The following is a 14,726-nucleotide window of genomic DNA, read 5'->3' on the forward strand; positions in this document are numbered from 1 at the left end:
ATAAAACCATCCCTTAAGCATCTCACTTTCTTTGAAAGCCCCCTTTGGAATCAGGATAAGTCAATTCTGACTTGAGGACACACAACACATAGCATCCACGGTAGATGGTGGGAATGTTTTAGAACGAATGTATCTTGACTTCTGCAAAGCTTTTGACAAATTTCCCCTTGGTATTCTGATGAGCAAGCTAAGTATGTGGGGGGCTATAGAGCACAAGTGTCAGGTGGATACACAGTCGGTTACAGAATCATACTCAGGTAGTGGTTATGAATGGCTGCTTCTCAACATAGAGGGAGGTGAAAAGTGGGATACCACAAGACTCCTCCCCAGGCCCAGTGCTCTTCAACAAATTGAATTAATGATTTGGAAGAAGGAGTGCACTGGGATCAAAACAAAAAAAAAATTGAAATTTAACTGAGATGTGTTCTAAATCACAAGCTGGATATGAGCCAACAGTGCACTGTGGCTGCAAAAAAGGCAAGTGCTATTTCAGGCTCCATTAAGAGAAGTATAGTCTGCAAATCGCATAAAGTACTAGTTCCATTCTATTTGCCACTGGTTAGGTCTCATCTGGAGGATTATGTCCAATTTGGGACACTACAATGAAAGAAAGATGGAGACAAACTGGGTAATGTTCAGAGGAGGGAACCAGGATGATCAGAGGGGTTGGAGACCAAGCCCTGTGAGTAGGGTTGCCAGATACACAGGTACTAAAAGGAGGACATAGAAAGACAAAAAGGAGGACAAAGGAGGACATATTGAATGTTTCATTTAAATCGTTCCAGATTAAAACCACAATCAATACAATTTTATTACAATAGCTGCCAATAAATGTATCTTAGTGAACTGACCAAGAAACAGTCATGTCAAAAAATAAAAATAAATTCAATGGAGGCTTTTTTTTTTCAAAATACCGGGGGTGGGCGGGCAGGTGGGGGTGGGGAAAGCCAGGGGGAAGTGGTCCTTCCACCTCTCCCCCTCCCATCCAAAATTATAACATAAAATATACAAAAGCCTGACATTTTAAAGGTTTTTATCTTTGCCTGCCTGACAGAGGACATTAGGCTAAAAAGGAGGATATGTCCCCCTTTTGCCTGACATCTGGCAACCCTACCTGTGAGTAAAGGTAGAAAGAACTGGGCCTCTTTAGCCATGAGAAAAGAAGACTGAATATCTTTAAATACTTGATAGGCTGTCATTCAGAGGAGGGGCAGGATGTGTAGTCTACCATTGCAGAGTGCAGGACACATAATAATGGACCCAGCTCCCGCCAACCTAGCGGTTCGAAAGCATGCAAATGCGAGTAGATAAATAGAGACCACCTCGGTGGGAAGGTAACAGCGTTCCGTGACTAAGTCACACTGGCCATGTGACCACGGAAAGATTGTCTTCGGACAAAATGCTGGCTCTATGGCTTGGAAACGGGGATGAGCACCACCCCCTAGAGTCGAACACGACTGGACAAAAATTGTCAAGGGGAACCTTTACCTTTACCTTTACTTAACAGCAAGCCAGATTTTGGCTGAAGAATAGGCGAAACCAGAGTCATAATGCTCTCAACCTACAATTGAGAGTATTATGACAATAGAACCAATGGCTTTGGAACGTACTGTGTGCTCTAGTGTTGGAGGCATTTCGAAGAAAATGGGTCAACCATCTGTCAGATCTGCTTTGATTTGAATTCCTACGTTGAGCCAGGAGTTGAACTCAGTGGTCTTATAGGCACCTCCCATCCTTATTATTCTATGATTCTTTGATCCAGTGGCTAACTTGGGAGCTGAGGAAAAATGGTTCCCAGGCCCTGGGGACTCCATAGGGGCCAGAGGGCACAAGAAGGCCTTGGAAAGATGCATTTGTTCCATGCCCATCCTTGGCCCAGGCCTGCTCTATGGAATTCAACCACACGCAGGGCATTACTGTTTGCTGCCAGCAGTTGAGAAGATGGAGTAGAAGAGGGGGCCTTCTATCTATCTCATAGAACATTTCTTCATTCCTTCACGACAAGGCCTTCTAGGCAACTGGTTCGTTTCCATGAGACCTCCTTTATATAAAATAAATCTTACTTAGATTAGGGTTCGTTTGTTTAGTCGTTTATTCGTGTCCGACTCTTCGTGACCCCATAGACCAGAGCACGCCAGGCCCTCCTGTCTTCCACTGCCTCCCGGAATTGTGTCAAATTCATGTTGGTCTCTTCGATGACCCTGTCCAACCATCTCATCCTCTGTCGTCCCCTTCTCCTCTTGCCTTCACACTTTCCCAACATCAAGGTCTTTTCCAAGGAGTCTTCTCTTCTCATGAGATGGCCAAAGTACTGGAGCCTCAGCTTCAGGATCTGTCGGTAGTCTTTCCTAATCTTACATAGATTCGGAAAGCACACAGCAGTCAGTGTGTGGGGATGCCATTCCCAAGGTTGCTAAAGTGTTGGCTTAATCTACAGTAGAGGGCAAGCCCTCCTGGATGACGTCACAGCTGCTTCTGAGGGACATGGCTGCCCACCATTCTTCTTCTTTCTCATAGGTGCTAGAGAGCTTGCATAGAGCCGTTCCTTACGCCAATTACAATGGTATGATGTAACCATTGCCCTATCTGAACTCTGTAACCTATCTGTATACTGTCCACTATCTGTGAGCTTGTAAGGCTAATAAAAGCACAGTCCTCCTGGGGGCAGGGCAGAATGGATTGGCAGAATTCATTGGGAACCCATTCGGAATTATTCTGCCTCTTCTACTAGTTGCCCACCAGGAGCACTGCTGGCAGACATCCCTGTGTGTGTGGCTGACTTCTTTAACTTCTATCTCTAAGAGACTATGTGCTATCCCAATTATCTGGTGATCATCACAAAGCCATCAGCCTTCTCATTTCGTCACTCCAACATCAGTGTGCATCTGTGTTTACAGTTGACACTTCCTTAACCATCTCACTCCATGTTAGACTCATCAATGTACACTCCGCATTCCCATTTCCAGGTCTCGGTCCATGTGCATGCGCACACAGATAGACCATTAACCCTGTGTCCACCTCTCAACTCCACAGTGAGCCCACCATACTTTAGAAGGACATGCAGGAAAAGGATCCAGGATTATTTCACTTCAGCAGGGGCTCTTCTCCTCCTGCTGCTGATACATCAAAACAGACTTCCCTTTTTTGTTGTTATTTCCTCCTTGATGTTAAGCAGCAAAATTATTCTACTTTATCTCTTTTTGACTTTACCCTTCCTAACCCACAACACTGAGGGACATCTTCCATGAGAAGTTTTAAAAAGGGAACCTGGGGCTAAACATACCTCTTGTTGCCCACTTCAGTGATTGTCCTTTAACAGCAAGCTTTCTCTGTGGAAATGAAGATGTAGAGATGAAGACTGACCATCTCACCCAAGAATTTCATGACTGCCCTTGTCAAGGTCAGGTTCATTTAGAGGGCAGGCGATCTACACAGTTGATTGTGTCATTTTTTCTTACAAAAGCCACTGATATTCGCTTCCACTGAACACATACCAGTTCCTCTTCTTCAGCCCTAATATTCTATGTGAGCAGAGCCTGGCAACAGTCACACATGCACTGGTATCAACAAGACTGGACTACTGTGATGCACTATACATGGGGCAGCCCTTGAAGACGGTCCAGCAACTGCAACTGGCACAGAACCGGGCTGCGCAGCTTTTAAATCATGCTGGCATACGGACTCATATCACACCGGTTCTGCAAAATTTACACTGGCTACCATTTGCTGCTCAGGCCCAATTCAAAATGCTGACTTCGACATATAAAGCCCTAAATGGCTTAGGACCTGGTTACCTAAAGGACCGCCTTCTTCTATATGAGCCTGCCCATTCTCTAAGATCAGGCCTGGAGGCCCTTCTGAAGGTGCCATCCCTGAAAGAGGTGAGGGGGATGGCATGCCAAAATAGGGCCTTCTTGGTTGTTGCCCCCCAACTTTGGAACACCCTCCCTATAGAGATCCGCCTGGCTCCGACACTTTTGGCTTTTCGGCGCCAGGCAAAGACCTTTCTGTTTAGCCAGCATTTTAATTAAATAATATCCTTTAGCTGGCCATATGAATAGCAGGATTTACTAATACAGTATTAATGTTTAATGACTTTTTAAATATAGGGTATTATTATAATATTGCATATTTTTAATGGCTTTAATGGTTTTAATGTTTTTAAAGTTTTAATATTTTTGTATGCCACTCAGAGACCATTGGTAATGGCATGGCAAGAAAAATCTTGTAAATAAAATAAAATAAAATAAAATAAAATAAAATAAAATAAAATAAATAAATAAATAAATAAATAAATAAATAAATAAATAAATAAATAAATAAATAAATAAGTGCTTGAATATTCTTCCTTTTCCCCCACTAGTCCGTATTACAGAAGGAGAGAATGGGGAACCATCTCTGAGCATTGTATATCTAGAAAACCTTGGGAAATATTGCCAAAATAATACAGGCTATTTTTATACTTATAAGTATTGTTTTTCTTATGATTATTGTGGAGGCTACATAAACAGGAAAGGATTTCGGAAAGCAGATTGGAAGGGAGAGAACTTGCCTTTGTTGGAACTCAAAATGATTAAGTGTGGAGAACAGTGGACCTATGCTCTGGAACACACTCTCCACACACTGCTCTACTGGAATACATTTGGATTAAAATTTAGACTCGTTCAGTCGTTAATGAAGTCTGTGGAAGCTGCGCTGATAGAGGAGAGTTCCTTAGAAACCCCCCCCTCGTTATCCTGTTGAACATGAGGAAACCACTGGCCCAGAAATGGGTTTATGGCGCATCTGGAGAGGCTGCCTGGACAGAAAGCTAAGGCCTCTTCAAGACAGCTGCATCTCCCTCTTTAGCGCAACCAAGGGAACTGAGCTAACCCATTGCATGCGAAACCCACATACTTCCTGAGTAACTGCATAAACCTTCGTTTGCAGCCTTTTTGGCTGCTGCTTGTTCTCTTTTAACTACAAAACAGCTCTCTCAGATATTTCCAACAGCTGCAGTGCATGGAAAAAAAAGATAAATCGACAGGGAGTCCTTGGGTGAGATTGAAAGTTAAGGAAAGCTCACTGTTTACCTACAGACTTTCAGTTCCAGAGTGGGACGTATCTGAGTGCAGCGTATAAAGGGCAGCTCCAGTACCCAGCCTTACCAGAGGAAACAGGAGAAAACATTTCCCTCTTCCAGCCGTTGCCATTCCCACTGAAGAAAACCTCATCTTTTTTGTGGTTGAGTAGGTGAGTGTAAAATTATTCCAGTCTGCATTCACTTTGGTGGCTTCTGTCCATCATCTTTATTCTAGCCATCAACTTTAATGTAGGCTTGCCAGGAAGAAGAAAAATGGTAGCTTGGTTTCACAAATGGCTTGTGATAGGATAGTGGGACATCCCCCTTTTCTGATCCTTGAGTCACCCCTACTTGATTGCTCTGATGCCTTAATAAAACCCAGTTTTTAAATATGTCAGCAGATAGATTTAATGCACATCCTCTAGTCAGATTTTCTTCACACCCATATTCTCCCTACAAAGAACAACCTCATAGTCCTTCTTGAAAGTCCTGCGTAGATTCAGTTCGACCCATTTTACAGAACTATGGGATTGGCACAGAGTCCTTGCCCACCTTCGCCTCTGACGGAGCTAAGCATCTGGTAAAAGAAAAAAAATCAGCCTTCACTCTAAGTGGCTAGATTTGTGTGCTGTTGCACAAATGTCCTCCTGTTGGTTCCCCCCAGTACAAAACACCATTTGGTTTGAAGAATCATTTTGTTTCTCTAACCTCGGCCCCTTTAAGAAAAGCATTCACAGCTTTGCGTTTTCATGGTATGCCATCAGCCATTTTGGAGGTATGATGATGATAAGATATGATAATGTCCCATTTCATCAAAGACATTGTGGATCAGGAGAGGTTGAAGATGCTTTCTATTATATATTCGTCGTTGTTTAGTCATTTAGTCGTGTCTGACTCTTTGTGACCCCATGGACCAGAGCATGCCAGGCCCTCCTGTCTTCCACTGCCTCCTGGAGTTGGGTCAAATTCCTGTTGGTAGCTTTGGTGACACTGTCCAGTCATCTCATCCTCTGTTGTCCCCTTCTGCTCTTGCCTTCACACTTTCCCAACATCAGGGGCTTTTCCAGGGAGTCTTCTCTTCTCATGAGATGGCCAAAGTATTGGAGCCTCCGCTTCAGGATCTGTCCTTCCAGTGAGCACTTGATTTCCTTCAGAATGGATAGGTTTGTTCTCCTTGCAGTCCAGGGGACTCTCAAGAGCCTCCTCCAGCACCACAAAGTTTTAAGAAAGAAGGTTATGCCATCTTGAACGTATATAGTTATATGGTGTCAGTGTAGTTTTCTGTTGCTATTCATATTGTGTTGTCGTATAGTTTTGAACAATAAAGCTTGTTGTATTATAGTTCTACATGCTCCCTCTTATCTCACTTGCCTCCCCTTGACTGTAAAAGTGTGTTCAGTGGAGCCTCTGAGACATATAGTTGTGTTTCTCAGCCAGGTTATGGTGTCTTCTTTCTCTATTCAGTTGTATTCCATATGTGACGAGAGACTGAATGCTGTTTTCTTTTCCTTCTGCTCTGGGCAGGATCTCTGCATGATATTTTACCAATAGCACCCAGAGGGAAAGAAGCTTCTTTGCAGGACTGAGGAATTAAACTCAGATCCACTGCAGAACCATCTTTTCCTGTAGGTGCTGACGTACAATTTCAGGAATTCAAGGACAGCTTCTTCACAAATAGCGAAGCACAACTTTTGAAGAAATGGAGTCCCTCCTATTTCTTCAGAGAAATTTGCCTCCCTAAACCTTTCTCAGGGAGAACATTATAAAGCTGGCTGGTTTGGTAGTCAGGCAGGCAGTTGGTCCTTCTATTGGGACATATTTAGAACTTCTAGCTGCCACAAAAGTACCAAATTAAAATGACAAGAAATTAAAACGAAACACACACGCTAAGTCAAGCTGGACTCTGGAGGATTCGGTTAAGTGCTCGGAAAATGACGGGTTAACCTACTGACAACTAATTTTGCAATAGTTTTTTTTTCTGGAGGTTTCCCCTCAAAGGAACCTCTTGTTGAGGACAGAAGCGTGTGACCAAATTCTTGTGGGACAGATGACTGGGAAGAAAGATAAGGCTCCAAAATAATTCAAGGTCTCTCTTGGCCATTAACCCATACATTTCCTTAAAGCAGAAACGGTAAGCAATTTTTGAGCACTGTCTACCTAGAAGTCAGAAATGACTTGAATGGCACATGATTCTTAGTAGTAAATGAGGCATGAGACAATTTATGTGGAATGAGGAAAATATGAATATTTCTTTGGAACCTAAAGACTTGGGATATAGAAATTAAGAGAAAAACATAAAGAGGTGACCACATTTAAGGTTGCCCTCTACACAGCAGAACAAGAGACCATGGAGTCCAGAAATTGTGCTTTACACATAACCATGACTAGAGTAGCTTTATCTAACCAAATACCATAAAGGGGGTTTACATGGTAGGAGCTGTAGCCCTGATCACTGGCCCTTACCATCATGGTCACTTGCTAGTGATGATGGCGTGTATGTTCTGAAACACATGGAGGGCATAAGATTTAAGGAAAGCTGGACGGGTGGCTCTCCAAGTTAGCTATGGCTCCACAGCCCTAAGCTCTAAGGTGGAACTGTTGTTGGGTGAATGCAGCTGTGTCAACATAAGTGGTGCAAGCAGCTGGTGTTGTTGGGCAATTGCCAAGGAGATTTTAAGACTCTGTTACTTGAAAGAGAGCAAACGAGAGAGAGAGAGAGAGAGAGAGAGAGAGAGAGAGAGAGAGAGAGTGATGCCCACCAGCATTTGGGTGGTAATATTTATAACTTTACTTCTTTGGAAGTGTCAAGAAACCAACCCTGTTGAAATTCAGATTGAGTAAGATGGAGAGCACTCAGAAGTGGTTTTCCATTTCGTTCTTCTGGGGAGCACCCTGGGACTGTGCAGCTTGCCCAAAGCTGCACAGGCTGGCTCTACTTGCAGAAGGTACAGTAGGGAATCACACTCCCAACCTCTGTCTCCACTGCAAGGTATATTAACCACTGAGCTATACAGTCAGCTATTGATTCGGCATACCTGTACGGAAATATCAGGGACTTAAGAGGTGACTTAGTTCCGCTAGTCTGAGAACAATGACACGGCCATCAAGTAACCCTATTAGAACCAACTGTCAAAAGAACCAAGGCAACCATCCACAGTATGAAACAACGCTAACATTATATCTCTCTGCAATTACAGTTGTGCCCTGCTTAACGATTGCCCCACATTACGATGAATCCGCTTTATGATGATGTTTTTGCGATCACAATTGCGATCGCAAAACGATGGTCTAAATGGGGGAATTTTGCTTAGCGATGATCGGTTCCCTGCTTCAGGAACCGATTTTTCGCTTTACAACGATCAAAAACAGCTGATCGTTGGGTTTTCAAAATGGCCACCAGGTGCTTAAAATGGCTCCCCACTGTGCTTAGGGATGGATTCCTCACTATACAGGCACCGAAAATGGCAGCCGTATGGAGGATCTTCGCTGGACGGATTTTACCCCATTGGAACGCATTAAATGGTTTTCAATGCGTTTCAATGGGGTTTTTAATTTCGCTTTATGATGTTTTCACTTAACAGCGATTTTCCTGGAATGGATTATCATTGTTAAGCGAGGCACCACTGTAGTAGAAAAGTTCTTTTTAAGAAGCAGGCAGCATTTCTCAGATTCTCCTTTCATTCTTTTCCCTTCCTTCTCTGCTAGGTTCCAAGGCCCCACCATGCTGCCCTCCAAGATATCCTGCCGCTCACTGGTCCATCTGGCCATCCTTTGGGCGGTTCTTCTGGTCCACATCTGTGAAGGCCAAAACTGGTCGTCTTTCCAGAACAAGCACATCGATTATCCAGAAAGCTCAGCCCCAAACCTCAACACCTATTGCGACCTAATGATGAAACGGAGAAACCTGAACCCGAGCCGGTGCAAAACCCGCAACACCTTCGTCAACGAAGAAGCAGCTGTCGTCAAGCAAGTGTGTGTCAATGAAGGGACCCATTACAAGAGCAACTTGTACGACAGCATTCAGTCCTTCAAAATGGTCGACTGCCGAAACGTAGGTGGCACAGCCCCCGATAGCTGCAGGTACGTCGGCACCCAACAAGATGCAAGGATCCGCGTGGCTTGCGAGAATAACCAGCCTGTTCATTTTGAAGCGGTCCTGTAGGCGGAGAGGAACGCAACTCACCGCCCATCTCCTGAAGCCAGAAGCCTGTCTTATTTTCTTCCCAATATTTCTGTTTGAATGCACCTGCCAAGACATGCTACAAGCTTTTCTTTCTTATCCTTTTCTTCTGCTTTTTTCAATCGGCATGCGGTTCTGAAAGGGAGAGCCTTTGGTTTTCTAACTGAATTATTTCTTGGTCTGACTTCACATTGAGAGGGTGGACTTCACAAGGCCTTTTTACCTCCTACCTTTTTCCTTCCCCTGAGAAAACCTAGAGGAATACATTTTCTCTACGTACAAATAAAGGGAATGTTTATCACCCCCTCAGTCCTAAAGCCAGCATAGTCAGGAACATGCTGCTGTGGGATTCTTAAGGTCACAGGTCCGCCAAAATTCCAACCCCAGGTTTCCCATCTCTGTTGGAAAAACCCATCTCTTCCTGGGCTCCTTTTTCAGTGCCTCCATCAACCTCAGCAGACGAGGTACCGAAAAATCCATATTCCTTGTGTAGCTGGAGCCAGAGAGACCCAACGCACGAGTGTTCATCAGGCACAATGATTTTCCAAGGGTGTCTGTCCACCCACAAAAGAGCTACTTCAGCTATTCATCGATATTGCCCATGGCTCTACAGTTATCTGGCTGGCCGCATTATCCATGAACTGACTCTTTTACAGAAGAAACCATCCGCCTTTCTCCCCTTCTGTGCATTCAGTGAGGATAACGTGGAGAAATCTCAATGTGACTTCTAGAAGTAGTTACTCGTGTAAATGGGCTTGCTGTGCTTGCTGTCGATAAAATAAATTCTTACACATGCAAACAGTAGGATGTGGTCTTCTGACTATGCAAATATTTGAATTCTAAAATAAGAAGAATGAGGGGCCAGCCCTGTAACAGAAAACCCCGTCTTTCCTCTAGAGCACCAGTTGCTGCTCTCTGAGAATATGAAGGAAATCATCTTCGTATTTCATACACAGAGGCTGGGACCCTATTGGGTTTGCATAGCAGTAAACACAAATTGCGTATAACTGATGTGTGTCCGATCTTTCTGGCTGGCTGTTCTGCTTTCAGACCACGCACTGTGCTGCTCACTCACTTGTGCAAACAGGTGCACAAGAGATAGCAACAACCACAACAAAGACCCCCCCCCCAAAAAAAGCACTGGCCCCATTTCCCTTCCACATATAGTATTTCATTAGAGGATTTTGGCTGTTGTACCTAGTGTGCAAATGTTTGGTACATATTATCCGAATCTTTACACCTTTCACAATTTGCATGTTTTACATGTTTCAGTATCATTTCTAGTTGTTCCTGTTTCCAGCCATACATATTATCCGAATCTTTACACCTTTCACAATTTGCATGTTTTGCATGTTTCAGTATCATTTCTAGTTGTTCCTGTTTCCAGCCATTCACATTTTTGAATGTTTATGTGATTTTGTGCAAATTTTATTTCTCTGAAATGAACTAGAAGTTTCGCCCAAACTAAGGTGCACATTTTCTCGCCCAAACTAAGGTGCACATTTTCTCGTCCAAACTAAGGTGCACATTTTCTCTTGGTAAGTCTAGGGAGGTGGAAAAGGGAGACCTGCATTGAGAATCTTGACTCAATGAAAAGAAAAGTTCCATTGTTACTGCTGACAGCTAAAGAACACAACAATATTTCCTATTTAGAGGATAAATATAAAATTATTTTCTGTTGGCTTGTTCTGAATCCATCCCCAGTTTTCTCACACAAACATGTTTTTTTAATTATTATTATAATATACAACTTAAAAACATTAACAATCTAACATAATTAACAAAACAAAAAGACAAAAAGACAAACTACCAGCTAAACCTCCTTCCTTCCCCTATGGATCAGAGATTTCACAGTCGTCTGGACCACGAATGTCTTCAAGAGGATTCGAGTGAGTACTGAATTCGTTATAGACTAAGTTTCCCCCTAAGCTCCTGTCCTTTTTTGGACCCAATTATCTATCAGCTTCCAGCTTTGCTTTACAAAGTCTCTTGGTTGATCCCATACTGCCTCTGAAAGCATGTCTTGTTCTGCAATGTCCAGTAGCTTCTTTAATAGCTCATCCATCATTGGTGTCTCTTCATTCTTCCATTTTTGGGTCCAGAGTAACCTAGCTGCTGTGAATATATACAGAAGACTATATTTTATTTTCTTGTCAATAATTTCTGGCATTATATTCAATAATAAGATTTCAGGTTTAAAATTTAATTTTTGTTGAACAATTTCTTTTGCCATTTCCCAAGCCTGTATCCAAATAAATTTTTGCTTTTTCGCATGACCACCACCTATGATAGTAAGTCCCTGGATTTTTTTTTTTACACTTCCAACAAACATTACTGAGATTTTTGCCAATCTTACACAAGCATGTTGATTGAAGAATCACAAACATGGCCAGGAAAAGGGAAATAATCTCATTTCTGCCAGTGCCTTTAACAAGGAGACAATCATCAGCCATGACACGAGCTGAAATCCTATTGTTCGTCTAATAAGTCACCTATAGTAGTCCTATAGTGAGGATTTGCTGAGTCAACTCCTGCATAACATCCATTGATTCAAATGGGTCTACTCTAGTTTAGATGTACTTTAGTGTAGCAAATCACAATTAGAGTAGATGCATATGAAGGAATAGGACTTACAGAGTAATTGATGTACCAAATCCCCACTGGGCCTGCTCCAGTGCAACTTACTACTCTAAGCAACAGGATTCTTGTAGCTGCCGAATCACATGCTGAAGAAACAGGAAATGTGGGAAATGTGCCTGTATAGAAAACATTTTTAGATCCCTCTTATTTCCTTCCTTATTTTGGGCCTAGTTGAGTAGCTGTGCTAGAGATATGATAGTCACTTCTGAAATACTTGAAAGATGGTCATACAGAGGAGGGGCAAGATCTGCTCTCGATCACCCCAAAGTGCAGGACGTGAAAAAATGGGATCAAGTTACAGGAAGCCAGATTTCGGTTGAATATCAGGAAAAACTTCCTAACTGTTAGAGCAGTACAACAGTGGAACCATTGACTTCGGGGGGGGGAGTGCTCCAACGCTGGAGGCATTTAAGAGAAAATTGAACAAAATGGTGTCCCTCAAAATAAGGAAGGAAATAAGATCTGCTTTGACTCAAGATCTGCTTTGACTCAAAATAAGATCTGCTTTGACTCCTGCCTTGAGCAGGGAGTTGGACTCAATGGCCTTATAGACCCTTTCCATCTCAATTATACATTACTGAAACAGCGACATCTACGTTGGCTTGGGCACGTCGTGAGAATGGCTGATGGTCGGATTCCAAAGGATCTCCTGTATGGAGAATTAGTGCAGGGAAATCGCCCCAGAGGGAGACCACAGCTGCAATACAAGGATATCTGCAAGCAGGATCTGAAGGCCTTAGGAATAGACCTCAACGGATGGGAGACCCTGACATCTGAGCATTCAGCCTGGAGGCAGGCATTGCATCATGGTCTCCCAGTTTGAAGAGACCCTTGTCCAGCAGGACGAGGCAAAGAAGAAGTCACAAAAGCAGCAAAACCAGGGAGCTGAACAGGGGACAGATTGGATTTGTCTTCAGTGTGGAAGAGATTGTCACTCTCGAATTGGCCTCCTCAGCCACACTAGACGCTGTTCCAAATCCTCCATACAGAGCACGTTACCATAAGTCTTTCGAGACTGAAGGATACCTAACCTAACCTATTCTATGAATGTTTTTCAAATCCTTTTTTTTTTAATCCTGATTTTCCTACACACTATGAAACCAAAGTCATAAGTATAAAAATAAGCCAAGGTGAGGAGAATGTTCTGTTTATGGTGTTTGATCTAAGATGGCCTGGTTTCACCTGCAGATGCTAACCCAGCATGATCATCAATCATACACTAGCTTCCAGGAAGGGGGACTAGGGATTAAAATCCTATTTCATACAGCTGACAACAGAACAATCATGCATCCAGTACGAAGCAGGTTTCCAGCGCTACAACCTATAATATGATTTATCGTGTTGATCAGCTGTGGGCTATATTTGCAAAACTTCTGTTTTTTATGGGCGGCTCTGCAGGCTTCTGAATTTTTCTTTGATACTTCTTCTGTCTCTCCGTGTCTATCATTCTCTCCAACTTCACCACCCAAGCCTTGCTTTGATGGTCAAACTGCGCAGTTGGCGAAGTTGCAACTTTCCCATCTGTGGCTGTTTGCTGCCCTCTCCTGTGCATTATGGAGCAGAACACCAGCTTTCCTACCTTCTCTTCGTTTCTCTCTGAGCAAGCAGGAAAGCTGTACTTTTCAAGTTTCTTTCTGTGGGTTACTGCTGCTGGTTACTGTGGGTTACTGTGGGTTCAAATCCCTGTCCCGCTGTCAAAACTCACTGAGTGTGTGGCAATGATAAAGCGAAGCTGACAGGTTGTCCTCTCCTTATAGTCACTGGGAACCTCAAGAGGAACACAGCTTTCAGAAAGGACCTAAAAGTGGGAAGCTGAACAGAAAAGCACTCTAATAAGCAATACAAAAATGGAGATAGGACCAAAGAATGAGAAGGAGAGGGGAGATTCTGTTTGTGTGAGAGGAAGAACACAAGCACGATGCATCCATCGTCAAATTTGCAGCTAACAGCTGCATTGTGTAGCTATTTTGTTCGAAATGTTCAGCTGTTAAAACCAGAAGTCCAAGAAAAATCCTGTTCAGATGTTCCATTCTGTTTGAAGGATTCTGGGATATGTGTTTCAAAATGCAAAGTATCCAAGCTGTTTAAACTAGTCCGATTCTAAAGCCAGTTGTTGTTATTTAGTCGTTTAGTCTATGGCCTCATGGAACAGAACAGGCCAGGCCCTCCTGTCTTCCACTGCCTCCCGGAGTTTGGTCAAAGTCATGTTGGTCGCTTCGATGACACAGTCCAGCCATCTTGTCCTCTGTCGTCCCCTTCTCCTCTTGCCCTCACGCTTTCCCAACATCAGGATCTTTTCCAGGGAGTCTTTTCTTCTCATGAGATGGCCAAAGTATTGGAGCCTCAGCTTCTAAAGCTAGTACCACATGTCAATCTGCCATACTAGGTGGCATGAGAATCCCATCTTTAGAAAGAGTGTGCCCTGAGGGGGTGAAAAGGTACCATCGGAGAAATATGTTCAAAGGAGCCTTGGGGAGTGTTATGGCTCTGACTTTAGTTGTCTAATTCCGGAGAAAGTGACACAAAAGATGTCATGGTGCGGGGGGCGGGGGAGAAGCAGGCAAGTGCATTTGCTTGAAGGTACAGTATGCTTTGGTCCTTCCTGATTACTATGCCTGAAAAGAATTTCTGAACCTTTATAGGTCAGGGAGACTCACAAGATTAATATATTTGCGAAGGTTTTCACGGCCGGGATCTAATGGTTGTTGTGGGTTTTTCGGGCTCTTTGGCCGTGTTCTGAAGGTTGTTTTTCCTGATGTTTCGCCAGTCTCTGTGGCCGGCATCTTCAGAGGACAGCAACCAGCCAGAGCACAGGTTGCTGTCCTCTGAAGATGCCGGCCGCAG

General features: G+C 43.4%; 1 protein-coding gene across 1 annotated transcript; it reads left to right on the top strand.

The window, feature by feature from the left end:
* Positions 1-5,050: 5,050 nt before the first annotated feature.
* Positions 5,051-10,041, top strand: LOC110089581 (ribonuclease pancreatic-like). Its single transcript, XM_020812746.3, has 2 exons — positions 5,051-5,232; positions 8,768-10,041. Exon 2 carries the CDS (start codon positions 8,784-8,786, stop codon positions 9,222-9,224), a length of 441 nt encoding a protein of 146 aa, XP_020668405.3. The 5' UTR covers positions 5,051-5,232; positions 8,768-8,783; the 3' UTR covers positions 9,225-10,041.
* The last annotated feature ends 4,685 nt before the right edge of the window (positions 10,042-14,726 follow it).

This window comes from Pogona vitticeps, chromosome 6 (assembly GCF_051106095.1).
Source record: "Pogona vitticeps strain Pit_001003342236 chromosome 6, PviZW2.1, whole genome shotgun sequence".
In the NCBI taxonomy this organism is placed as follows: domain Eukaryota; kingdom Metazoa; phylum Chordata; class Lepidosauria; order Squamata; family Agamidae; genus Pogona; species Pogona vitticeps.